Source organism: Sturnus vulgaris, chromosome 6 (genome assembly GCF_052056855.1).
Source record: "Sturnus vulgaris isolate bStuVul1 chromosome 6, bStuVul1.hap1, whole genome shotgun sequence".
Classification (NCBI taxonomy): domain Eukaryota; kingdom Metazoa; phylum Chordata; class Aves; order Passeriformes; family Sturnidae; genus Sturnus; species Sturnus vulgaris.
The window spans coordinates 45,145,607-45,172,573 of NC_142248.1; the positions used below are offsets into that span (position 1 = coordinate 45,145,607).

General features: G+C 39.3%; 1 protein-coding gene across 1 annotated transcript; it reads left to right on the forward strand.

Annotated features, from left to right (window-relative positions):
• Window positions 1-555: 555 nt before the first annotated feature.
• On the forward strand, window positions 556-26,202 carry WDHD1 (WD repeat and HMG-box DNA binding protein 1). Its single transcript, XM_014871442.2, has 25 exons — window positions 556-646; window positions 1,607-1,718; window positions 3,688-3,839; window positions 5,813-5,924; window positions 6,472-6,522; window positions 7,637-7,732; window positions 9,031-9,123; window positions 10,036-10,142; window positions 11,083-11,218; window positions 11,373-11,565; window positions 11,737-11,927; window positions 12,521-12,705; window positions 13,768-14,009; window positions 14,489-14,626; window positions 15,543-15,699; window positions 17,354-17,468; window positions 18,789-18,920; window positions 19,387-19,622; window positions 21,087-21,217; window positions 21,879-21,938; window positions 22,753-22,796; window positions 22,935-23,093; window positions 23,478-23,617; window positions 24,597-24,732; window positions 25,305-26,202. Exons 1-25 carry the CDS (start codon window positions 570-572, stop codon window positions 25,500-25,502), a joined length of 3,393 nt encoding a protein of 1,130 aa, XP_014726928.2. The 5' UTR covers window positions 556-569; the 3' UTR covers window positions 25,503-26,202.
• Window positions 26,203-26,967: the final 765 nt, after the last annotated feature.

Below are 26,967 nucleotides of genomic sequence, written 5' to 3' on the forward strand. Positions count from 1 at the left end.
CCATCTCCCATCCCCGCGATATCCACATCCCTGAAATGTCACCGTCCCTAGAGTGTCCCCATCCCTACGCTTCCTATCCCCGTGTCCCCATCCCCACGGTGTCCCCATCTCTCATCCCCGCGATATTCCCATCCTGAAGTGTCATCTTCCCTACAGTGTCCCCACTTCCCACCCCGTGACCTCATCAGCATGTCCCTCATTCCCGCAATATCCAATGTCCCCATCTCCTGTCCCCATGTCTTTTTCCTGCTGCCCCTATCCTTGTGGCTCCTCCTAACCCCATGTCCCCATCCTTGCGATGTCACCATCCCTACAGTGTCTCCATCTCTCATCCCTGTGCTTCTGTCCCAGCAATGTCCCCATTCCCATGTCCTCATTTCCCATCCCATGTCCCCAATCCCTTGGTGTCACATCCCTGTGTCCCCATCCCCGCAGGTGGTTGAATGGGTGAGTGTCCCAGCAGCTCATACCTTGTCTCCCCATCTGATGCTCTTCCTGAAGTGTTTCCTTTGAACTGAGGTTATTTCTCCTCTTTTTTGCTCTCCATAAGCAGACAGGTGGGAGCCAGGATGCCCTCAAGGCAGAAGCCGATGCGTTATGGCCACACCGAGGGACACACCGATGTCTGCTTCGATGACACCGGCAGGTAACGGCCCCGTTCCCTGGGACTAGGAGAGAGTTGGGCTTGTTCCTGTCTGATGCTTTCCCTGGAGTTTGGTATTAGGAAAAATTTCATTGCTAAAAGAGTGGTCAGTCATTGGCACAGCTGCTCAAGGCAGTGGTGGAGTCCCCATCCCTGGAGGGATTTAAAAGCCCTGTGGATGTGGCACTTGGGGACATGGATCAGTGGTGACCTCGGCAGTGCTGGAGGAATGGTTGGACTCGATGATCTGAGAGGGCTTTTTCAATCTTAATGATTCTGTAAGTTTCTATATGAGCCACTGCCGTGTGAGATACTGGGATGGATTTATGGCCTGGCATGGTCCAAGAAATCCTTTGGATTTTGCCTGTGCTGAGAACTGGCTGTGTGACATATTTAGGTGCTCTGAGTTTAGAAGTGATTGATTTATAACTTAAATATAAGCATATATATATATATATCCCCATGTGTGTATATATATAGTAAGTATTATATATAAAAAAAATCTATATGCACATTTTATGATAGTGACTTCATAGATTTTAGCAGAAATCAGTGTAGTGTGGGAGTAAATACGTTTGTGTATGCACTAAGAAATGAAAAATATAGTTGAAGGAATGAAATATTGGGATTGCTATATTTTCATCTCTTCCTTGTGCTAGTTCTTGAGGGTATAAATACAAACTATATATTTAGTATTACCTTTTTATAGACTAAAAGGTAAACTAGAAAAAACGAAGCCGTTTCAAAACAAACTCAAAGGATACACCTTATATACTGGTTATAGTTAAAATCTATATTGTTTTATTCCTTTCTTAAGTTCATTATCGTTGCAAAGACTGTTCATAAGAGATGGTCTGGTAACAATCCCTTGAAACCACAGAAAGTCTTGTTGGGCATTACAACCAAACTCTTACAAAAGGATGCAAATTCCTGGATGTTAACAAATCCTGTGTCTTTCCACAGCTGCATTGTGACCTGTGGCAGTGATGGAGATGTTAGGATTTGGGAAGATCTGGATGATGATGATCCAAAGTCCATTAGTGTGGGAGAAAAGGCCTTCTCATGTGATCTAAAGGTAGGCTAACACAACTCCTCACACTTGTGGATCTTCCTACAGATGGTGGATTTGCCAGCTCAGGGATGCTGCTTTGTGGGTAACAATAAACAAGAATTACCTCTGACAACTCATTCTACCCCATACACAGCTGTAGAGGAATTATAATTTCTACTAAACTTTTGTCATATTTTTTTCCCCTCCTCTTCCTTCACATTCAGTTATATTAATTCCTGACTTTGATCTCCTTTCTGAGAAACAAATCCAGCAGATTAAGCTAATTATGCAGTGAACTTTTTAGGCTGTTTCATTGTTTTCTCACCATGTGAGTTGCAGGAATTTTCCCAGCATAGGATGTGATCATCAAGTATTAGGAAGAAAGCCAAGAGGTTGTTTTATGTGGGCCTGTGTTAAAGTCCAAGGAATTATAATCTGTATTAATCAAAACTTGCTTTCACAAAGTGAGTAATGGTTTGATAACCTTTTTTTTTTTTTTTTTTAATAATTGGTTGATGTTTCACTCTCAAAATTGTTGTTTGGCCTAAAGATGCCTCTGACCCAGTATGCCCAAAGTGAGAAGAAGATTTATATAATAGAAAATAATTATTTTTACTATGCATGTTCATATATTTAGCTTGAGAATTGTCACATTATTTCCTTTGTGTCCATTTTTTTTTTATATTACATTAATCATAGTGGGTCTAAAATACTGTCTTTGTGGCAATTTTAGAAGACTTCCAGAAGCCTACATCAGAGGCTTACATATTCTACAAATATTCTGTATTTAATCTGGCAGTGATAAAAAGAAACTTAAAAACTGTTTTTCAACTACTTGTGATTTTATAGAGGAGTATGAAAGGGGAAATAAATGACTATTAACATATTTGTATAGTATTATAAGAATTATCATTTGAAATCTTAATCAGAATTACTGCCTTAATTGAGTCCTCTTTCTTGTGTCCTTTTTAACATACCTCATGCATCTGTTACTCAATACCTGTAAAATCTATTTTCATAATTGATTTTTAGAGCATTTTGCTGTAGGTTTCCATCACATTAATTGTTGTTTCACAAACCAAGTGAGGTGACTTGAATGGGTTCTCTTAGCAAATCAGTGGTAGAGACAGAAATTGCTAAAACTATTAAAGAATAGATGAGGAAAAATCCTGGGAAGAATTGAAAAAGGTGCTCCTAGTTTTGAGAGATGATTTATTTTTAAAACAGTGAGAGACTTAAATGTCAGGAAATCCTTTTTCCATAATTACTCTTCATTAATGAAATGTCATGAGGGACTGTTCTGAGATGTTGATGTAATCTAGGTAATAAATCTAATAAGTTATTTTTTTAAGTTATTCACTATTGACTGCTGCTTCCTTTACATTCAGGATTTTTACTGTAATTTTATACACCTTAACAAAAATCCCCAACCACAATACTACCTCCCTCTCCAAAAATACACACAATAAAAGAAAATAAGGCATTTCTTGATATTAATTTTAAAGTTTTACTGCTGTGCACAACTGAGGAATAATATTGTCATTCAAAGAGGTATTATTTTCCAAGTATGGGATAATTATTTCTTTTGTTTTGCACTTTTAAAAATCTGGATTAATTTTCAGTAGATGTCTACCTTCTGTTTTCTGCAAAGAACTGAGCTATAGTTCATGAACTTCTCATCTTTCCCTGGTGGCTTTTAACTGAGAATTCCAGTCCAAGGGTGCCCTCTCTTGATGCTGCAGCAGATGAATCTGAATGGCATGAAAGTTAGTTTGGTTCAAGTGATAAAGTATTACAGTTACTATGCTTGTCTGTATTTTGGGTGGAAAAAATACAATTTAAGGAGTATTTCCCTTACTACTCTTTCTGTCAGACCTTTTTGGAATGAATAAAGTTAATCTCCCAAAATATTTGGGACATCAGAGCGGGATTTTTATCTCTGTGACATAAATGTGTTTTAACTGACAGATTTTATGACTGATTTTATTGTCAGAATGGAAAACTCATCACAGCAGTCTCCAACAACACTGTCCAGATCCACACATTTCCTGAGGGAGATCCAGATGGGATCCTCACTCGTTTCACCATGCATGTCAACCATGTCACCTTTAGTCCTGATGGCACCAGAGTTGCTGCTGGATCCAGGTAATGTGGGCACCATGAGGAAAACACTCCTGCCCCTTCAGAGTCTGGAAACTTCCTCACAGGCTGATTGTTACCAACGAGGTCATGAACCCACAAACCTCTGAGGGCTGCAAAGGATTGGAAAATGCCTTCAGGGGGTGGAGGGGAGGAAAGGAATGAAGAGGAGTTAAGGGAACAATGCTCTGGGAGATACTTGATCCAATAAGTAGTTTTATATAGAAGTCTGGTGTTGTGAAATAATTTCTTTTCTTTAGGAAGCTTGAGTGCTTTCAGCTCTCAGTCTGAAGCACAAGTGTTCACCTTTTTGGATGTCTCCTCTCACTGAGGGTTTTGTCACTGGGAGCTGAGGATGATGTCCCAGCTGCTCAGGGTCATGGAGCTGCAGATGAATGTGCACATCTAAAAGTTAGATTGGTTCTGATTTGTGTGAGAGGTTTGAGTCATTCTCTGGCATAAGCATCACTGATCTGCCAAATGGTAACAGATGACACTTTCAAGACTTGCCTGAAGGGAATTTAATATGTAGTTTAGTTCTTTTCTTTGAGCAGCACATGTGCTTTTACAGAATATACTCTAGTCCTTTAGCAGAGGAGGCGAAATAACCAGCAGTCAATGGGTTTTTTTGTGGGTTTTTTTCATGTATTTAAGGGTCAGGTGATTCTTAATTGGATTTGGTGAACTCTTTGAGCAGTCATAGCTAATTCAGGCTGCCTGCTTGCCTCTCTTCTGGAATTTTGCTCCACAGGGGAGATGGCAGAGATCTGCTTCCTGACTCCTCTAAGTGTGAATTGAACCAGAAAAGCATTTTGGATGAACATGCTGGACTGTGAACTCTGGCAGCAGCTCCACCAAAACTGGGAGGCTGGGCAGTACCCACTGTGATCTCCAAATCTGACAGGGATCATGGCTTTGGGCCCTCTGCCAGTGCTCGTTTCTGAGAGAGCAGCTCTGCCCCAGGATCTGACTTTGATTAGAGAGATAAGGCAGACAGCAAACTCTTTGCTGTTTCTAAAACTTTTATAACCCCTCAGTACTCCTGCAGCCTGGCTGGGGCTCCCACAATTTTAGGAAAAAGAGCTCACAAGTCTGTCAGGCCACCCCTCAGTGAGGTCTTCTGTGTCATACTGAAGGAAAATGGTGAAAGCCATGAAGTGAAGGAGTGCAGCTGAGAAGAATTGCCTTTATTTGTCCCAAATTTCTCCATTTTTACATGAAATCTTCAAACTTCAGTTGTATATAAATTTAACATCCAACTGGCTGCCAAAGTTCTTATGGACTAAACATAAAAGGTTAAAAATAATCGTTAACCCTATAGAATTAGATCATAAAATGAAATTTCTGAGGGCATTGCAATGAGGCTTGAGAGGGAGTGGTACTGGAAGTTTTTCAGAGGAGCTCTTTGTCTTAGGAGTTAGGATTGATAAATTTTGAGTTAAACTGCAGCAATGGCTGCAGTTTTGGAAGAAGGAATGGAATTGTAAAAATTCTCCTGTTTTATCTAATACACTAAATAGTCTTAAAATCCTGTTAAAAAGTCATACAAAATAAACTACTTGCACCAACTTTTCTTTAAAAGCCACTTGGCCAAATAATTATAGTCATGAATATTGGTCCCACTCAGCAGATAGTTCTTGTTAAGTCATCGACTCTCTGGTGATCTGAGCAGAGATTTTTATTACATCGTGTAAAATATTATATTGAAGAAGTATATGGTCTGTGTGTGCATAATATCTCTAAAAAACAACTATATTTTATGAATTTTGACATGAACAAAAATAATTTTCTGATAAAAACAGTCTGACCTGACTCCTATTGTAACAAGCCTCAAGATTCTCATTTTCCATTGCATCATCTGGTGTTGAGAGCAATAACTTCCCCAAAAGATATTTAATGCCCAATTTTTATGGCCATAAAAACATAGTTTGTCATTGTTAATAGCAATGTTAACAATTTTATGTCATTGTGATCTGCAGTGACTTTATGATCAAAGTTGTGGAGGTGGCTGATAGCAGCAAGCAGAAAACATTCCGAGGACACGATGCTCCTGTTTTAAGCCTGTCTTTTGACCCCAAGGATGTTTACCTGGTAAAAAAATACCAAAACTTTTCTTGTTTGCTTTCTGCTTTGAATCTCATTTTCTCTGGGGGAAAAAAAATGAAAATGTAGTTTTTACCAAAAAAAAAACCAACCAGTGACTGGGCAGGTGAGACAACTTCATTTCTTTTGACCTTGCTGGTAATGGAGTCTGTCACAACTTGTTGCCTCCCAGGAGAACTCAGTCTTTGCTTTCCTAATCAGTTACTTCCTGTGTTCTTCTGGAATCTAATTTAGAGGAGAAAAGGTGCCTCACTAAAGAAATTCAATAATAATTTTGAGCCTCTTTGGCAAATAAATAGCTCACTAGAAGTATGAGGATTCGTAATTACAGCAGCTTGGAGCTGAGTACAATTATCAAGATGACAGCATTTGAAAAGTTTTAAATCTTAAAGTGGTTTAAACAGGGAGGCTTTCTTCTTAAAACTGCCTGTGTTTCCTGTGTCTGTGGCAATGGTTATAGGGATTTTTCCATTTTGTAGCATTAATTTCTCGATGTCTTTAATTATTAATTTGTTTACTCCATTCTCTTACCGAGGCCTCGGCGAGCTGTGACGGTTCTGTCAGAGTCTGGAGCATTGCAGATCAGGTAAAGGCTGCCCTTTCCATGTGAAATCTTTCCTAAGAAATCCAGGATTTCACAGACAGCAAGAAGAGCTGGACTGAAATAACCCTCCTGGAGTAGGATTTTCCTTTTGGGGATGAAATCTAGCTACACTTCACAGAATACTTCTATCTGCTTCTGGGAGAAATTCCAAAACCTGATTATGAAATGTTGCCTGGGTAGCTGTGTTTTGTTCTTCCTGCCTGTGAAATCCCTGATTCCTTCCGTTCATCTCTCCTAATTGGCCAACACTGTAAGTGCCAAGGACAAAATGGGGATAGCAACTGACATCAGATTCCTCATTTCAGAATTTCAGCTCATTGCTTTCAGGACTGAGGAATTTTGATTATAATAAACAATTTATTAACTGTCATAAACACATTTAGCCTCTGCTCTTAGAACTGGAAGGAAATTGAGATTTTCAGGTGAAGGCCTTAATAAGGCAGTTCTGCATATGGATATGGCATTAGTTTTGCTAAATGCCACTGACTGGAATAAGAATCCCTGTGGAATTATTCCTGTAAGTACAATTGAAAATATGCCCCCCACACTTGTGGCATGCTGCTTTTTAAAGACACAAGCATAATTGTGTGAAATCTCATGTTTCAGACTGACAGTGGGTGCCTTCAGGGGAAATTATCCTAAGAATGTTCCAGGATTTGGGCAGTTTGATGCATGAATCTGTGCTGTGATTTGAGATTACAGCCATTCATTCTTTATACTGCTGGGACCATATTCAGGCTGCTGTGTGTCACCTTGCTGCAGTTGATCTGGGTTTGACAAATGCTTTTTGGCCACATTTCTCTATAACCTAAAAATAGATGGGCTCATTTGTTCTGTACTTGATTAAAAATACATGTTCTGTGATCTTATTTCTGTTACAAGTAGTTTTATTGTCATTAAAATAGTTTCAGGGCTACATTGACAAAGTATTTTTAAGGCAGTATGTACTACTGTATTTTGATGAAAGAGATTATTTCAGTTCAGATATATTTCTTCCTTTTGGTTTTTCTCCCCTACCCTTTTCCTTTAAGCATTTGTACTAAACAGCAGATTTTTGCTGAGCTTAGAAGCTTATTTTTTTTAATTTTGTTTTCAGACATGCACGACAAGCTGGCTGCTGCTGCAGAAATGTAATGATGTGATAAATGCTAAATCAATCTGCAGGCTTGCCTGGCAACCTGGCACTGGCAAGGTAAGTGACATTATTTTATCACATCTTAATCCTCCTTTTGCCTCTGAGTCCAATGACGGAATTCAATCTGGGCAAGCCCAAATTGCACCTCCTGGGAGTAAGGAAAATATTTGGGGTGAAGTTCCTTTTTAGGAAACATAAAAAACTGGAAATGGCTCCTTGTTTAAGCTCCAGACTGAGTTTGGCAGGAGTCCAGCTGTCAGCCCTAACCAGCATTAAACAGTCTTGGTGTGCTGAATAGGAAGGAACATTGTACACGAGGGAAGTAATCAAATTGTTCACAGCAGAGCATCAAAGGAGTCCTGGCCTTCTCTGCTTTAAGTAAATTTTGCTCTGATCAGTAAATATTTCCTTAGTAAATTGCTTCCTTTTTTTTCACCTGAAGATCAAAGTTGCACCTGTAGCCAGGTGGGGATCAGTGTCTTCTCCCACGTCACAAACATCAGGGCAAGAGGAAATGGCCTCAGTTTGCATCAGGGCAGGTTTAGATTGGATATTAGGGAAAATTTCCTCACCAAAAGGATTGTCAGACCTGTCAGCACAGCTACCCAGGGTGGAGTCCCCATCCCTTTTCCAACCTGAGTGATTCCATGATTCTTCAAAATCCCTGGCTGCTGTGACAGTGTTATGTATCAATTTTCCATGGAAGAGTCAATGTCACCCTCAGTACATTGTTTCAATACCCATATTGCATAAAACCAAATACTTCCCATTTTTAGGCTAATTCTTCACACACACATATATTTGAAATGCAAGCAGTTGTCTTGCTTCTCTTACAAAGCAAATTGTTAGAATCCAAACAAAGAGAAATCCTAAAGAAAGAACCAGCCAGTAACATTTATGTAGTTTTATGGAAGATGAAATGAGCTGGTTTAGGAATCAGCTATTCAAATCAGATTTATTGAGAAATTGTAACCTCATCAAAAGGAGTTTGGGGAAGGAGGATAAAGAATCACCTAAGCCTTGTGCTCAGGGCATTGAAAACTCTGTGTGTGTGTGTCGTGTTTTCATAAATAAGAACTTATAACCTTATGGTGCAGTTTTCTGCCAGAAGGAAATGAAAATTACAGTAAAAACAGGCGTGTTTTGCTCTGTGGCATGTGGAAAGCATTAAAGAACCTTGTAATTTAAATTACTTCAGCTTCCTCTCTCAGTTGGCACGGCTGGCATGTTAGAGAACTGTTAAATCCTGAGGCAGTCACATCTGTGAGGATTCTGAATGAAGGAACTGTGCTGTTTGAGTGTTCTGTTTGACAGGTAACTTGTTCTAAATTGTGTAATATTTTTCCCTTGAGCAGTTTCTGGCAGTTCCTGTAGATAAAGTTGTTGAGCTGTTCAGAAGAGAAACCTGGGATAGTCAATTCACTCTCTCAGATGCCTCCATCACAGAGGTAGGTGCAGAGACCAGGAGCTTGTTAAATACTCTGTAATTTAGATGCTGTTCTGCTAGAAATTGTCTTCTACACAGTACCTCTCCCTTCCCTGGCCCCCTTCTCATGGTGATGATTGTTCACATTTTCTGTTTAATTTCTGATCCTGTTACTGTCTGTTGGAAAACAGGGCAGAGACACTGAGTGGTGTCAAACACCTTCACGTGGCTCTGATTCCCCTCTTTCATTCACAGTAACACACCAGGTCTATAAAGTCTCCCAGTGACTCACCCACTGCAGCTGAAGAACATCTGTTTTCACAAATTGCTCTAAATAGAGAGCTTTTTAGAGAAAATGTCAGGAGTATTATTTCTGTACAGGGCAGAGATGTCAGTTGTTCACTTTATGTTTTATTGAGCTGGAATTTAGTAGACCTGACTGTACCACCTTCTTTGTTTTGACCTCACTATGTATTTGGAATCTTTGGGTTGAAGAGAACACCTTCTAGTGTTATTAAGATGCAGAACACACAGCCTTGGATTTTAATATATGGGACTGTATTAAGTTCAAAATAAATAAAGCTATGTTTAGTGCTGAGATTGCAAAATACACTCTTGCTTCTTTCTGCATGTCTAGAATTGGATTTTGTTTCACCTCGTGGCACTGTTTAATGACAGAAGATGCATAGTCTGAAACAAAAATAGATGTGCTCTCTTAAAGGTTGTTTTTTTAAAGCAACCATTTTTATAATAGTTTTCAAAGAAAAAGAACTACTTAACCCCAGCCCATATACAGAAGGCTGGATATGGTCTGCTAAAGATGTTTATTAATTTTTTTTATTCCAGAATATCTGTCTGTTTTAAGCTCCAGAACAGGAATGCTGTGCCTGCATTGGTCACTTTTGATAATTATTTTTTTATTTTTTTTCCTTAGCCCTTGAATGTTGTGGCCTGGTCTCCTTGTGGGCAGTTCCTGGCAGCTGGAAGTGTGAATGGGAATATAGTGGTGTGGAATGTGGCAACCCAGCAGTGCATAGAGAGGTACTCAGTGCTGTTCCATAAAACCCCAACTTAATCTTTTTTTCTCTGAATAGAATTTTATGGTCTTTTCTGTAAAACTTCTTTGTGCAAATGTAGAATTTTGCCTTTTGAGAAACCCTGATGAGATTGACAGGGTTTTCTGATTTAACCTGTCAGGCATCTTAGGGAAGGGACTTAAATGTGGATTTTGTTCACATCCCAGATTCTCTCTTTCTGTGTATATCTTTTACTATTTTTGAAACTGATGGTTGATTAAAAGATGATTTTAATGGAAACAAATTTTTCTCACATCCCAGACACCAGTAACATGTTTTCTAGAAGGAGAGGGGAACACAGGTCACCTGTAGGCCAAAAATTGCAAATTGCAATTTGGTTAATATAAGCTCTTAAAATCCCCTAAATATCCCCCCAATTAAAATCAAAGATATTATTAAATGAGGTAGAGAAGAAGACAATTGTCTGAATATTCTGTGTAAGAAACATGATTGTAACTGCAATCTCTGTGTAAAGAATTATAGACAGATTATGTAAATAATTAATGGGATGATTTTTGTAAGGATAAAGGATGGAAAGATAGAGGATTAATTTATCAGTTTATTCGAGAGAAATAAATACTCTTCTTTCTATAGCTGGATGGTTCTGGAATAAATGAGTGCTGAGGAGTTCCTTTGTCTTCTGAATGTGTATCAGGAAGCTGTTGTTTTAAGAATATGATTCTGATTGATTTTTAAACCTTAAGTTATTTTCTTCATAGAAAAGGAAGACTTGCTCTATTTTTATAGCAGCTGTTTACTCTGAAGGTGACCTATTAATTATCTTATTATGTGTAATATCACTTTCTTGTACTAATAAAATGTACCACTTTTTGCAATAACTCTTGGAGGGGAAGGTTCTGCCCTGAGGACCTTACTAAAATCCATTATTTTCATGTTCTTTTTAGGATGAAGCATGAGAAAAAATACTCAATTTGTGGACTGGCATGGCACCCTAAATATAAGCAAATTGCTTACACAGACAATGAAGGAAATCTGGGGCTGTTGGAAAATATTGGTGATGTGGAGAAGCCAAATGACAAGGTGCTCACTACCAATGACTTCTTGAATTAATATCATTTAGGTCATAAGTTATATGGAACAGTCTGTTCTGTGCTTTGCAAGTTCCCTCTTGTGTGTTATTTCTCGAGTTCCATGTCCAAAGGAAGCTTTGTGCTGATGGCTGATCTGGTTGTAGGTTGCCAGTGCAGTGACCAAAGACTACAACGATCTGTTTGATGGAGATGATGATGATTATTTAAATGGGGACATGGTTGAACCACCTTCTTCCCCAAAAACTGGAGATCATGAGGATGATGCTGATGACCCTGTGCAACCCCCAGGCCATGTGAGACGGGCAGTAATTGATGATGATGATGATAACTCACTAGGTACACAATTTATTTTATTTTCCAGAGCTCTTTTACTGAGATGATCATTTAGCATCCTCTATTCAGATATATTCTGCTTTGTTTTTCCAGAGAAATCTTGACTGTTTTAAATTTTTAAGCCTATATTCTGTCATAATACTGTGTGTAAGATTTATTTTTTTTAACTTCTAGATATTGGGTTGATAAAAGCTAGATCTGGTCTTCTTGAAAAGGAGGATGATGGTGATGATCAGACTGGTGGCTTTTCAGCTTTGCCACCATCATCAACACAGCAGCCTTTCTATGATGGGCCAATGCCAACCCCCAAGCAAAAGCCCTTCCAGTCTGGCTCCACTCCTGTGCATCTCATGCATCGTTTCATGGTAAATCTGTGTGGTTATTTAGATTTAGATACTTCTTTTATGTTTAATTTTGTCCATTTCGTGCTATGTTTTAATCTAATCCAAGATTTATTATTTTTTTAATACTTTGCAGTGTGAAGCTAAATAATGGAAAGAAGCTTTGTATTCATGCAAGGACTCCATAATGTTTTGGTTTACATTTCAGTTGCTATAGAAATAAATGCTTTGCTTTAAGATAAAATCAAGCTATGCAGTTTGTACTCGTGCTACTCAATTCTAGCAAATCCATTAAAAAATTCCTCTAAAATCAGAACTGTAGATATTTTTGTGCTATTAAGACTTACATGTTTATCATTCTCTATTTCTTTCTATCTGCAAGTTCTTTACACTTAATTTGGCAAGGAGAAAGATGGCAAAGCAGTGAGAGTGAAACTTCTTTCTGCCTAATCCAGCTGTTTTGGGAACCACAAGTCCCGATTACACAGGTCTTCAATCCTTCTCCAGCTCTGGTTTCAGATAAAATAATTACAGCAGGCTAGTTTAGGGCAGTATATCTGCCAGATGTAGAGCATTTGATTTGATGTTTTTAAGATGTTTGTGGTTCTTTTTGCCAGGTGTGGAATTCGGTTGGGATCATTCGCTGCTACAACGACGAGCAGGACAACGCCATCGACATCGAGTTCCACGACACCTCTGTGCACCACGCCACACACCTGCCCAACTCCCTGAGCCACACCATGGCTGACCTGTCCACTGAGGCCATCCTGCTGGCCTGTGACAGTACAGAGGAGCTCCCAAGGTAGGTCATGGCCTTGCTCTGCACAGCCCATAAGCTGCTTTTAACTTGTTATAAATATTTCGGCTTTAATTATCAGCTTCTATCAATTTTTGAGCTTTTTGACCACGGTTTTTATTTATGGGACTACTTTCAAGCAGGATTTTAGCTTCCACCTACTTGAAGACTTCCAAGAGTATTGAAAAATGTAATTTGTTTCTTGAGAATTTCTTCTTAATTCCTTTTTCAAATATATATATATATATATATACTGGAAACTTCACACACTTCAGGCTCAAAGGGAATTGTAAACATGAACAATAGTTTTTCAGTCTGCTCAGATCAAAGATCTATCATAAGGGTTCAGCTATTCCTTTTCACACTGTTGCTAAGGAGATGTTTGGAGTTACCCATAAGAATTTCAAGTGTGAAGAACACAGATTTATGAAAACCGTAGAAAAATTTAAGCATCTGGGCCAGCTAAACTCTATTCTTGCATTTAAAAACAATTTCAACAGTATTTTATTGTTGGTCTCTGTGGAAATATCTTGAAGAAAGATATTCTTATTTTCACACATACAGCCTAGTGGTAGGTTGAAAAGCACCCTTTAAAAATATTGTTTGTTACATTTTGGTTGTTTGATTTTGAAAGTGTCAGTTTTTTCTCAATGGAAATGGGTAACCTCTCAAAATGCATGATGTCTGTGGATTGGTCATAGGCAGTTTTTCAATTATTAAGAACTGAAGTTTCTAATATTTTTTCCCTTTGAAAGAGCATAACATGACTGACTTCTAATGATATTCAGGATGCCAAGGAGGATATTTACCTGCTTCTATCTAAAAAATCTCCCCTCAGACCTTTCAACTGTCTGCTTCAGGCTTTAGAGGCTTTAAATCTACATTGCTGGAGGTCAAGTTGGCTCTTCAGTTTTTGAGTAATAAGAGCAACACCTTTGCAAATGACCACTTGAAATTTTCTGTAGTTCCATCAGAGATCTCTGATAAAAATTCAATATACTGGTATATTTTCAGATATTGTATTTACTTCATGTGGAGATGTTTGTTGGTTCTTTGTTTCTGCCTTAGCAAGCTCCACTGCATCCATTTTGGCTCCTGGGATGCCAACAAAGAGTGGACTGTGGATATGCCAAAGGATGAAGACATTGAGGCCATCTGTCTAGGTCAGGGCTGGGCTGCCTGTGCCACCACTGCCCTGCTGGTCCGTGTGTTCACAGTTGGGGGAGTTCAGAGAGAGATCTTCAGCCTGCCAGGCCCAGTGGTGTCCATGGCAGGACATGGAGAGCAGCTGATGGTTGTTTATCACAGAGGTAGTTTTCTCCCTTTTGTCTTTTTTTGAACTGGGGTTGTTTTCAATCCTCTCACTGGCTTCACACACTGCTTAATTTGTTGATAATCACCAGAGAGTGTTTTCTTCATGGTGTTTCTCCTTTTCCTCTTCTGGGTGATGTTTTTACAAGCACATCCGTCATAACCCATGGACTTGTGACTTCTGACAGCAGAGCCTGTTTGATATTGGGATGCTGAGATTAAACTGTGGGGAAGGGGAGAATTTTGTGACAGTGAAAGTAATATATTGAATTTGGGTTTCAGATGTGCCAGAGGGAATTACTACAGGAAATTAAGGAAGTTGTTGTTATGCACATCTTGTGTCTCCAAAATATCAAATAATTGTGTGTCTGACAGTGGTATCTATGGGTAACGCTGCAATAGAATTAATTTTTGATTCAAAACGAATTTAGCCATTTTTTCTGTTTTCTAACACAATCATTGAACAACTTCTTCCTAGGTACTGGGTTTGATGGGGACCAGTGCCTCGGGGTACAGCTGATGGAGCTAGGAATGAAGAAAAGACAAGTTTTGCATGGAGACCCGCTTGCTCTTACAATGAAATCCTATTTGGTGTGGGTTGGATTCTCTGCAGAAGGTATGAAACACCTGCAGGAGAGATGTTGAGAAATATTGGCACTGCTGGGGTGGGTTACAGGAAAGCTGGAGAGGGACTTTGGACAAGACAGGAGGAAATGACTTCCTACTGCCAGAGGGCAGGGTTAGATGGGATATTGGAAGGAATTGTTCCCTGTGAGGGTGGGCAGGCCCTGGCACAGGGTGCCCAGAGAAGCTGTGGCTGCCCCTGGATCCCTGAAAGTGTCCAAGGTCAGTTTGGAAGGAGCTTGTAGCAACGTGGAATAGTGGAAGGTGTCCCTGCCCGTGGCAGGGGGTGGAATGAGATGATTTTTAACATCCCTTCCAAACCATCCTGTTATTCTGTGGAGAAGTTTGGCTAATTAATTCCCTTTCAATAATGTAGATCTTGGGACTTGGACTTCTTCCAGTCTCCTCGACACTAAACAGAATTCTGTTTTTCTATTCTTTCAATATATTTATCAGAAATCTTTAATATTTTCCCATTCAAATGTTATGAGAACTGGTTCTCCTGATTGATTTTCCTGCTCAGCCAAAAGAAATAAACTGTGTTAATGCACCATAAGATCACCCCAACCCTCTAAAGTTGGTAGCTTGGGAGGATCTTTTATAATAAACATAAAAAATAATTGTATAATAGCTGACTTCCTTTGGGAATCTACCCAAGCAGTATAAATTCGATTTGTCCATAAAATGTTTTAATTTTGAGCTTGTCGGTTGACCAGCAGTGGTGTTGGCCGACAGAAGGTGGCGCATCTTTCCAAGGAAACTGCCTTTTCCAAACTTAATTTGTGCTGTGTTTGGGAGCGAGGACGTCGTGTCTGAAATATGTAAACCATCATTTCCCAGCTGTATCCACCACTCCCATCCTGCTGGGCTGTCATTTGCTGTCATTTGTAAAATTTTATGACCAACAGGTACCCCTTGTTACGTGGATTCCGAGGGGATCGTGAGGATGCTGAACCGGGGACTTGGGAACACTTGGATTCCAGTGTGCAACACCAGAGAGCATTGCAAAGGGAAATATGATCATTATTGGGTCGTTGGCATCCATGAAAATCCCCAGCAGCTCAGGTCAGATAATTCACAAGGAAACACTTGGTTTGTCTTGGTTTTCAATCCTAGAGAATCCCTTTTCAATCCCTTCTTACAGAGAGAAACTGCAAACTTCAGCTGGGGCCCGGTCAATGTGCACAGCAAATGGTAATTCCCCAAATAGAACTCTGCATGGAGAATTCATTATTAAATTGGTTTTGAGTCACTCATTAGAGTTTTATGATTTCTAACTGATTCATTGGCTCAGAGGTGTGTTTGCACTTTATTGACACATTCATAAAACTGCATTTTGCTAGAGAAACTTTAAAGTTACAGTGGCTCTTAAAAATCTACTTCTGCTTTTGGTGGATTTGGTTTCTTTTCTTTTTTTTCCAAGTTTTGGGGTTCCTGGTATCTTTTCCCCCCCCTATGTTTTCCCCTTTTTTGCCTTCAAAAAGAATCCAATCCTATGACTCATCTGCATCATCAGACAGAGATAAATTAGAGCTGTCTATTATTATATTAATATTTAAACTGTGGCCTGGAAGAACCATTTAGGATGTGAAATTGCTCAAATTTAGCTGAAAGCTAACCATTTCTTTGTAAAATGTTACACTGGTGTGTCTAAATAACTGTTTCTCTTTAGTGTGACATGCATGCTGGACATTTTGTTGCTAAGCCTGATTTGTGGCCTTTTTTATTCAGTGGTGTATGTCCTTTCCTACCAGAGCAGAATCCATCAGTTCACGTATTTTACTGAGATTTAGACTCTCTTATTTTGCTAGTTATGGATAATTGTAGAGTTTGGTGGGAGACCACATTTTATTTAAATTTACTTGGTATTCTTCATAATACTCTGCTTTTTTAGAATAAGGGAAATAATTTGATACTTCAGTTTAAATGTCACTTCTCTGCCTGTTTCTCCCTCCAAATCGTTTTGCTGGCCTCCAGAAAATTCACCAAAAATATGCAGGTCACATCACATTGATAAGATGGTAAACTGTGAGTCTCTCATCCTGAATTTTTCCTTCTACTCCAAGAAAGAGAGTGCTGCTCCCTGAATTGCAAAGAACATTTTACTCAAAACCAGCAGCATAATGAAGATAAGGAGGGGGGAGGGTTGTTGTACAAACACCATATGCCTTAATTAAGAGATAGCCAGAACACTGATGCTTCCTGTTCTTTTTTTTTTTTTTTCAAGTTTCTGAAACAGCAGCTTAGAAACCCAGATATTTTTGTCAATGCTGCACTGGTGCTGCAGGAAACACAGCTCTTCCCCAGTCAATGGTTTGCTTAAATGATTGTTACCAGAAATTACTCCTTTAAATATAATGAAACAATAAGTCTGTGCCTCCAGTTGTTCAACGATTTCTGATTTTAATATATTGCATTTACTCTTTGTAACAGCTGTTAAATCAAACATTATGTAAGATCAAGATCAGAGTGTCACGTTTGGAGTTTAAAGTGTGAACAAGAGCAGCGTGTGCCTTGCTGGTTTTGAAATGTTTTCTTGCTTGCCATGTAAAGATAACCCTTTATTTCATGCAATCTTACCCATTGTTGTATTTAAGCCAGTCATTTAATTGCTACTTTCCAAAGGACAAATCCCCTTAAAGTATCTTGCTGCTTAGGAGACCTGGTTGAGATGTGGAACGTGTGGTGAGTGTGGCTGTGTTCTGTTTCCTGTGCTCAGGTGTATTCCTTGTAAAGGAGCTCGCTTCCCTCCCACCCTGCCACGACCTGCTGTAGCCATCCTGCCTTTTAAACTTCCTTATTGCCAAGTTACAACGGAGAAGGGACAGATGGAGGTATGGAATGGTGTGGGGTCCACAGCTGGGAGGCTCAGGTGTCCCTGGAGTGGGGATTTATTAATCCCTTTTAATCACCCCTGCTGTGAAAGAGGACAGTGCAAGCCCTGAGTAAAACGTGGCCAAGGGAGTTATTTGGGTTTAGTGTTTTGTGGAGTTTTTCTGGTTTGGTTCACAGCTGTTTCTATGTGAACACAAAATAAAATGGGAAGAGCTGATGCAAAGCTGTATTTACACATGATCTGTTTCTCACCAATGAAGTCTTTCACACTCTTTTTTTTTTTTTTTTTTTTTAGTGGGTTGTGATACCAGATTTGGGGATCCTAGTCAAGATGCCCTTGAAAATGTCTGGATTTTACTATTTTAAGCATAACAAAATTTTTAATAGATTTTCTAAGTATCCAAACTCATAATCACTGACAACACAGATCTTCTGGCTTGGCTTATTTAGAGGCTGGTTGAAGCAAGATGTGCCTGTGAACAACTTGTAGAAAAATAACTGTATTTATTCTTCAGTTTTTATTGGTTTAAGTATTTCAAACTTGTGATGCTCAAAAGAGAAATGAACATAAAATTCTAACCTCAGCCTTTGAACAGTTTAATGCTATTTGAAATTTATTCTCTTTGATAGAAGTGTAGATAAAAAGTTTCAATAATAAACACACTGTCATTTTTAATGAATTCTCCTTCATTTGGTTAAGTGTTTTGTTCTTTATCTGATAGAGTATGTTTGCCATTCCTCCCTCTACCCAAAATAATGGGATGAGAATGCCAGTAACTGTTAATTTGCCTTGAGGGAATATGTGTAGGTAAAGGAAAATTATTCTAATACATCTGATGAAAATATTCTGGTTTTGAATAAGTTTACAATTATTTTGAACAAGGCTAGCCTGGTCTGATAGCCATACTTACATTATAGTTTCTGTTTATGTGTCTCTCAAGTAAACTCCTAAGTTTACTGAGTTATTTTGGAATACTTCCAGTTTGCTGTGGGACAGCAGATAAAATAACATATTGTAGAATTGTCTATCCTGACAGTATATTGGTGAACATGTAGATTTCATCCTGCTGCAAGCCTGTATTATAAATGGAATTCAACATGTATGGCAACTGTTTGGATCAGTTTGTATAAGTGTGGTTGTTATTCATCTTTTCCTTGGTAGGCATTGACTTGAAGGAGAATTGTCTACCCCTCACCCTCATTATCAGAGGAATGGAACATTTAGGTGGATAAAATACATTGTAAATTATTAGGCATTATGTTGTGGACAGTTTTTTCCCCTCTGAATTCCAGCACTCATCCTTCTCCTTTTTTTTCAGGAACAGTACTGGCGATCTGTTGTATTTCACAGCCACGTGGATTACTTGTCAAAAAATGGCTATGAATTTGATGAAAATGCTAAAAACCAGGCAGTGAAAGAACAGCAGGAGCTGCTAATGAAACTGTTTGCTGTAAGTACAAATACATAATAGAAAGAATCCCTGAGGGAGGTGCTAAGGGCCAGCTTGGACAGGGCTTGGAACAACCTGGGGTAGTGGAACGTGTCCATGCCCATGGCAGGGGGGTGGAATGAGATGAGCTTTAAGGTCACTTTCAATCCCAACCATTTTATGATTCTATAATTTATTTGTAAATGGCATCTGCTGTAAATGCTGGTGTGATTCCTCTTATTAGGAGTCTGGCTAGTGATTGGCAATCCAGCTAATTCAGATTTTAATAAAAAAGGAAATCTTGTTTATCAGTGTGAAGGGTGGGGGGAAGAAAGAAATAAAAAAGCTTTTTCTTTCATCTGTACCTCATGATTGTTAGTGGCTTGTCTATTCATTCACTCCATCAAGACCACGATCTCCTACTCCTGGAGTCTTGAGGGAGCTGTGGATTTGAGGTGTGTGACTCCCCAGGTTTCCTCTCTTGCAGCTTTCCTGCAAGCTGGAGCGTGAGTTCCGCTGCATGGAACTCGCTGACCTCATGACCCACAACGTGGTGAATTTGGCCATCAAATACGCCTCCCGCTCACACAGGCTGAGCCTGGCCCAGCGCCTCAGCGACATGGCTATGCAAAAAGCCTCGGAGCTGGCAGCAGCACGGCAAGAGGAGGAGGAGGAGGAGGAGGAGGAAGAGGAAGAGGATTTCCGAAAGCACCCGAGCGCTGGGTAACGCGAATTTCCGTGACTAAAAAACTGGGGTGGATTTTACTGCTCTGTTAATGTTTTGGTGAACTTCTCTGGGTCACAGTTTGCAGGGGATTTGTGGGTGAAGTGACAGTTCGAGTTGCTCTGCTTGTAAATGATATTTGTGGAATGGCACATCCTTGTTGGTGTCTTGTGAGGGCTCATCAGTCCCAGGATAGCAGCCCAGAGGGAAATGTCTCCACTCCTCACTCCCTGTGTGCCTGTGTCCAGCAGCCTCAGAGCCAAAGCAGGCTCAATAATAAGTTGCTGGAATTTTCTTTTCCCACCTTTCCCTACCTTTGGTTATTTGACTCCCACCTAATTTTTTTTTTCTCTTTGTCTCAGTCTCTCAGTCTTGAGTCATCCCACACCTATCTTTCTCCACCCATTCCTTTTTTTTTCAATATCCCATCTGTTTCTTTTATTTATTCTAATGCCCTCCTAACTAATCCCAGCTCTTCAAAGCTATGGAACATATACAGGTTGGCTTTGCATTCCTTTTCTCTTTGTGCTATCAATCTTTCCTCTCTTACCTCCATCTGCTTTGTATAACATGATGTGGCAAAAGGTGTGTGTGGGTGTTTTGGTGGTTTTTAAAAAAAATTGTTATGGGGTTGTTTTTTAATATATTTAAATCTATAATAATAATAATAATGTATATTTATATTCATTGTGTCATTTTTTTGGAAACAATGTCTTCCTATAGCAATTTTATGTACAAAGTTTGGGACTCATTTAAGCAAAAGGACTTGATAAGTCCCTGAACTTATCTGTCACCTTTCCCTTATTCTTCTGTGTTAAATTGTACAGTCAAAACTCATTTCTAAATATTCTGGCTTCTTCTTCTGGATCGTGTGTGGAAGCTGTAATCCCATGTCTGCAACTTCTACCACTCTGAGGGTTAAAATCCATCCAAACACTATGTTGTTCTGAGTGCCAGAGTAATCTAATACTGACTGTTTTGGTTGAAAGAAATGGGCCTTTTGTTTATGTATAATTATACAGATTTTGGTAATTGGCAGATTTTAGGAGGAAAATGCAGGAATTGTACATCCTATTATACTGGGAATTTAGAGAATAATCAGATTAAATGTTAAAGCTTGATGCCTTCAATATGAAATTATATATCCATGTTACCACTTCTGTGTATATTCATGAATGCAGAAAAGTAATTTGATGGTACTGGAGGTATATGTATTTATATGGAGATTACAGAAGATCTTTAATATTTGTGTTTATATTTGTTGCAAACTGTTTTGGCAATGAAGCTATGGAGTGGTTAATGAATCTTTAATCATCACAGTTTAATCAAGGTATAATGCACATGAATGCCAAATGTTATTGTTCTTACTGCCTAAATTAGTTAAGTGAGCTTGCTATCTGTTGTTTCAGTTTTCCTTCTGAATTTGGTGACCACTTCCTTTGTGCTGAATTCCTTCCTTTTAGTTACAGCAGCTCTGCCACGGAGTGGGGCCGGCTGCCAGGCAGGAATGTTCAGCAGGACCAAGAAGTGGAAGATGCTGAAGAAACTGATGCCTGTGAGGAAGCAGAAGAAACCCCAGAAGTACATAAAGAGAGTAAGAAAAATATATTCTCTGAATAGACTGAGAGTTATCCAGATAACTCTTGCAGACTTAATAAGGAATTAAGTGGCTCCATATTCCAGCCTGTGCCTGCAGTTGCTGCAGAGAGACAAGTTCACTGTGTGTCATCTGCTGTGCCACAGCTCTGTGTTCATTGTGCTCAGTATCCATTAGAGGGGCCCTGGGGGACTTTTTCCTGTTGCCTGATTTTATTCCTGAAGGACTGTCTCACCTTCTCATCAATTACTTTGGTTTCAGCTCCAGTCTTGCAGGAGGTGGATTGATAGATGAGTAGTTTGCTGGGCACACTTTGAGGAATAAGCTTAAGGTTTAAGAAATAAATTTACAACTCTAAATCTAGGTAGAGGTGACAGATGGTTTTGTGAAAGTGTTTGTACTGTCTGAAAATGAAAAGTCATGCTTTAAAATATAGATAATTTTACTGTAATCATGGAATCACAGAATGGTTTGGGTTGAAAGGGACCTTAAACATTATCCAGTTGCAGCCCTGCTGCCAAGGGCAGGGACACCTTCCACTAGACCAGGCTGCTCAAGCCCCATCCGTCCTTACTTGTCTCTTTGGTTTGATTTTTTAAAAGAATTTATGCCACAATATTTTATTGGATTTAAATATGTACTCCTTTCTTTTTTTCAGAAGAGCCAAATCGTTTCTCCAAAGGTGTAACCTCAGCAGAGGTGACTACTCCCAAGCCTGGTGAGTAAATCATTTATTCCAGGATAAAAGGTGACACCTTTGTCATTCTTCACAATATCTGCTCCTGTTTTTTATCCTTTGTTCTCCCATTACTATTTAAATTTAGTGCATAACAGTGTTGTCAAATTGTAAATTCCCAGAATCATGGGATGGTTTGGATTGGAAGGGACCTTAAAGCTCATCTCATTCCAACCCCCTGCCGAGGACAGGGACACCTTCCACTATCTCAGGTGTGACCTGTCCAACCTGGCCTGGTCACGCTGGTTGTTGTTCTCATGTTTTTTAGAGATTCCCTGTTCCCGTCTTCAGCACCTAATGATGTTCCATAGCACAGTTCTGATTGCCTTAGCTGTGCCAAATGCTGAATCAGTGCCTGCCTGGCTCTGCCATGAAGGCATTCTTTGGGACAAGGGACAAATGAGAGCAGTGATCAATGGACTTGTTTCACTAATCACAGGCACATTTATTACTTGCAAGACACAGTGAGAAATCCTGAGGTAGAACTGTGAGTGTGGGCAGGCAGGGGCAGAATGTGACCTCCAGCAACCTGCCAACCCTTGAGCAAGAATAATAGGAGTGGAAACGGATTTGGGAGTGGAGGAAGTACTGGGTCTTCCTCTGGGTTTGTATTTTAAGCTGTTGGTCCTGTGTGGCATTTCTGATAACTAAGAATAGCTGAGCACGTACAGCATAACCTTCAGGGGGTTATTAAATTCTCTTTCTACTCACATAAAATGTGCACATTGCCTCAAAGATTTGGATATGTGTGTGAGTGCTCACATTTTTACATTCTTTTTTCTCTCCTCTGAAATAGTTCTGGTTGCATCCAGCAGTCGAGGACGAGTGAATCCATTTAAGGTAAGAATTTTGCAGCTGGGTCGATTGTGATGCTCTGAAAATCACAACAGATTCTGTCTGGAGTTTCCAATATAACAGGTACCTTGGAGGGGAACATGACAGAAGATAAATAAAACACCTATTTATTTGTTTTGCTAGGTGTCATCCAGCAAAAAGGACCCAGTGGTCCCCTCAGCAAATATTTTAGACAATATGACCAAATACTCAAAGAAAACATCTTTGTCTGGCAGTCGAGCTGTAAACAAACAGAACCCTCCAGTTATAAAGCCTCTGACTCCCAGACCCAAGACCAAGCAGGTAATGTTTATAGTCTTTCTTGCATCATTTCATTGAAGAAAAAATAAGAAATGGAATTTTACCAGCTTTTATCAAGTATGAAACCCTGCGAGTAAAGCAGCTTGGATGGCAGAATTCATTTAAGCATAGTGCAAAAACTGACTGCATATAAAACAGCAGAAACAAAAATCAATTGTAGAAATTACTTTCTGTACAGAGCCTTGTACTTTTATTTTAAATAATGTAAACATCTGCTGTGCTGAAATTGGATGGACTAAATACTCTGTTAACGCAAGTGATTATTATGTCTTTAGGAAAGGCTTGGGGTTTGTTAGGCTACAAGGTACATGGTGTCTTAGAGTGAGATGTTTTTACCTTTTTCTTTCTTATTCTCGATTTCTGTAGGCTTTAGCAGCATCCTTCTTCCAGCCTCGCACACCTGCAACTAATCCTGGTGAAAAAATAGTGGAAGAAACAGAAGAAAAAGCAGGAAACGAGTCCCAGGAAACCAAAGTCACTGCACAGGAAAACACTGAAAACAGAAGGTGAGAGACACGTGCATCTCAGTGCCACATTCCAATTTTGATTGAAATGCAAGCTCCAAATCTATTTTATTTCTGAATCTGTTAGTCTGGCTAAAGAAATATAACATGAAGATTAAAGTTTAGCTCACAAGTTGTCACATTCATGAACCCACTTGACAAATGTGGGAAGGAATAATAAATGAGAAGTTCAAAATATAATTTTGGGGCTCTAAGCAACAATTTTTGCCTTGATACTACTTGTAATGACCTTTGATAAATGAAACCATGCTGCTGTGTCAGTTCCAAGTATAGGAAACACTGAAAGTTTCAACAGCTCTAGAAAATCTCAAAGTCAAGGGTTCTATGTGAAAGAACAAAAGCTTTATTCTGGTGGTTTTTTTAAAAGAGAAGGTCAACAAAACCTTCAGTCACCTGAGGAGCTCATCTCTTCCTAGCTAAGGCTCTAATCTTTCTTGTTCCTGGGAAGAAGATGTATTTCCTGACAATCCCAATCCTCATGAAACCTGCATTATTACAATCGTGGTTCACTTAGGCTTCATTTAGCTGAGGAAGATGCAGGTAATTATTACTCATTTGGACTGGCATTCTTTTCCTTAACCTTTACAGATGATGTTCTACAACAAGTGGCAAGGAGAGCTGTGAGAAGGATGAGCTGAGTTGTGCTAATGAATGTGCTCTATTTTTAGGTTGATGGGACCCTGTCAGAAAGGAAGGGAACCATTATGCTTTGTCATTCTAAAACTGGAATATTAATTTCCATATGTATATATTTCACAGTTTTAATAAAAATGCTTGACTTAGTCTTGCCTTGTCAGCATGTTCTCTGAGCATCCTGCAGTGGGAGAGAGGAGGCTGCTGCCCTCAGAGCTCTTCTGAGAACAAAAAATCCCAGTTAGGTGCTGCTCAGAAATGTTGCTTTGGGAGGATATGGTTTTCCTATAATCTTCTTAACCAGGCCATTTTTGTGTGCTTGCTTTAGACCCAAGACAGGTTTCCAGATGTGGCTAGAAGAGAACAGAGCAAACATTTTGACAGATAATCCTGATCTGAACGAAGCAGAAGTAATAAAAGAAGGCATGAGTCGATTTAGAATGCTGACATCAGAGGAAAGGATGGTAAGAAAACATTCTCTAATTCTGTGGGTTTGATAATTTTTTTTCCCTCCAGCGAATCCCTGGGTTATTTTCAGTTAGGAATTTTTTCTTGAAATTACACTCTAGTCCATCTTTATGGATTTCAATTTTAAATTGTGCCATGATCTATGACATATAATTTATGAAAATATGAACTGAATTATAAGCAATATCAGAAAGCAGCTTTTCCAAAGTGAGGCTTGTGAGAGGAATGTAATCGATGAACAAATAACAAAAGAAATGAGTTTAAAGTCACATAGCCAGACTTAATTCACTGGGGATTAAATTTGTTCTAATTTAAATTGTTGGGCCTTTTGGGTTTCTCATTTCTCCAGAAAGACAATTAAGAGCTTCAATTTCACATACAGTTTCAAAAGAAGTCCAGTTTTGAAGGAGGATGTTGTTAGAAGAGAGGAAAGGGAGGAAATAGTTCCTTACTTAATCCCTATTCATTTAGGAATTATCTCAGTACCTTAAAATCAGAGTAATAATGTTTATAAAACAAAGTGGTGAGTTTTGTGGCCTAATTTCTCATTTTCTGTTCTCCTTCAAAGGTGTGGACTGAAAAAGCAAGAGGGGGAAGAGTCAGTGACTTAGCAGAAGACAAAAAGCGGAAGCGTTCCACAGCTGAGGAAGAAGAAGTGAAAAAGAGCCAGGAGCAGAAATCCGAGGACACAAATGCATCCAAAAAATCCAAGCCTTTAGATCCATCCACAAACAGATTGTCAGCTTTTGCCTTCAAGCAGAGCTGAATGAAGTGGTGTCTTCTCAGTGTCTGTGTTCTGAAAGCATTCATGGAAGAAATTCCTCTGTGTTGAGGAATTGGCTGCCATGCTCGAAGAGCACTGGCAAAAAGAGTGCCTGGCTCCAAATAGTCTGATAGGAAGTGTTTTATTATCAATTTTTGAGAGGAATGTTGAATCCCCTCTCACAATCTTTTACAAGTTCCTGCTCATGGGCCTGTTCCCTGGCAGCACAGCCCTGAGCAGAGCTGTGTAGCTGTGGTACACCCTGTGTGCCTTGTTACCAGTGATATTGGGTGCTAAATGCAGATTCATCCTTCTGGGGAGGGTAAACTACGTCCAAAATCTGCCCTGTGGTTTTAGAGAGACAAAATAATGCCTTCCCTACCATCCCTACTGCCTTGAGAATAAGACACTCAAGGAAATGGGTGTGAGGAGGAGAAAGCTGAACACCAGCAACATGTTAAGCTGCATTTTCAACATCTGTGGCAGTGGCAGAGCCTGATATGGGCAGGGATAGAAAACCAGAGCAGGAGCTGAGTTAGGAAGGTCAGGTGTGCAAAGCCAAGGCATTCCAGACTGTGAAAAGGTGCTTTCCCAATCCATGCCTCAGCAGGATCCAGAAACTGCTCAGAACTTATAATGTTTCTAACATTTGTTTCTTTAATGTTTGTTTCTTTAAATAAAATGTGCCTGTTTCTTTCTTTTAGGTGGTAGACTCTTCTTTGTAGTTGTAATTAAAGTAAACAGATTTCTACCTACCAGCCCTAAGGCAGTCAGTTGGTTTTACCCTGCTCTGGAGACAGAGCACTCTGTCTAATAAATGTATTTGAAGCAAACTCAAATTTTGAAATGTTTTCTCAGATCAGTTAAAGTAATGCAACTTTTTAGCATAACAGCTGAGACTAAAGAGTTCTCAACTTTTTTTTCCTGTTTTTACACAGCCTTTCATTGTTTTCTTCTTTCCTTCCTCTTCATACTGGCACAGGCTGCCCAGAGAAGCTGTGGCTGCCCCTGGATCCCTGGAATTGTCCAAGGCCAGGCTGGACACTTGGAGCAACCTGGGACAGTGGAAGGTGTCCCTGGCCATGGCAGGGGATGGAACTGGATGAGCTTTAAGGTCCCTTCCCACCCAAACCGTTGTGATTATTACTGAAAATACATCAGTTAGACTTGATGATCCTAAAGATCTTTTACAACTTTAACAATTCTTTGGTTCTATAAAAGGCAAATGACTTTCCATTCAAAGCACACTTTAAACCTTGAAATCTGTGGATTGAAGATTGAGATTACACTAAAAACCATTCAATTTTACCACAAGTGTTATATTAGGGTATTTTAGCAATGGTTGTAGGTCATTTTGGAGAAAACAGTAAAAAAGAGGGTCGTGATGTCACCAGGGATGGGAAATACAAACAAAAAATCCTGAAGACCTGACAACTTCCATACTTCTGTTATCCACAGTTCTTATCTA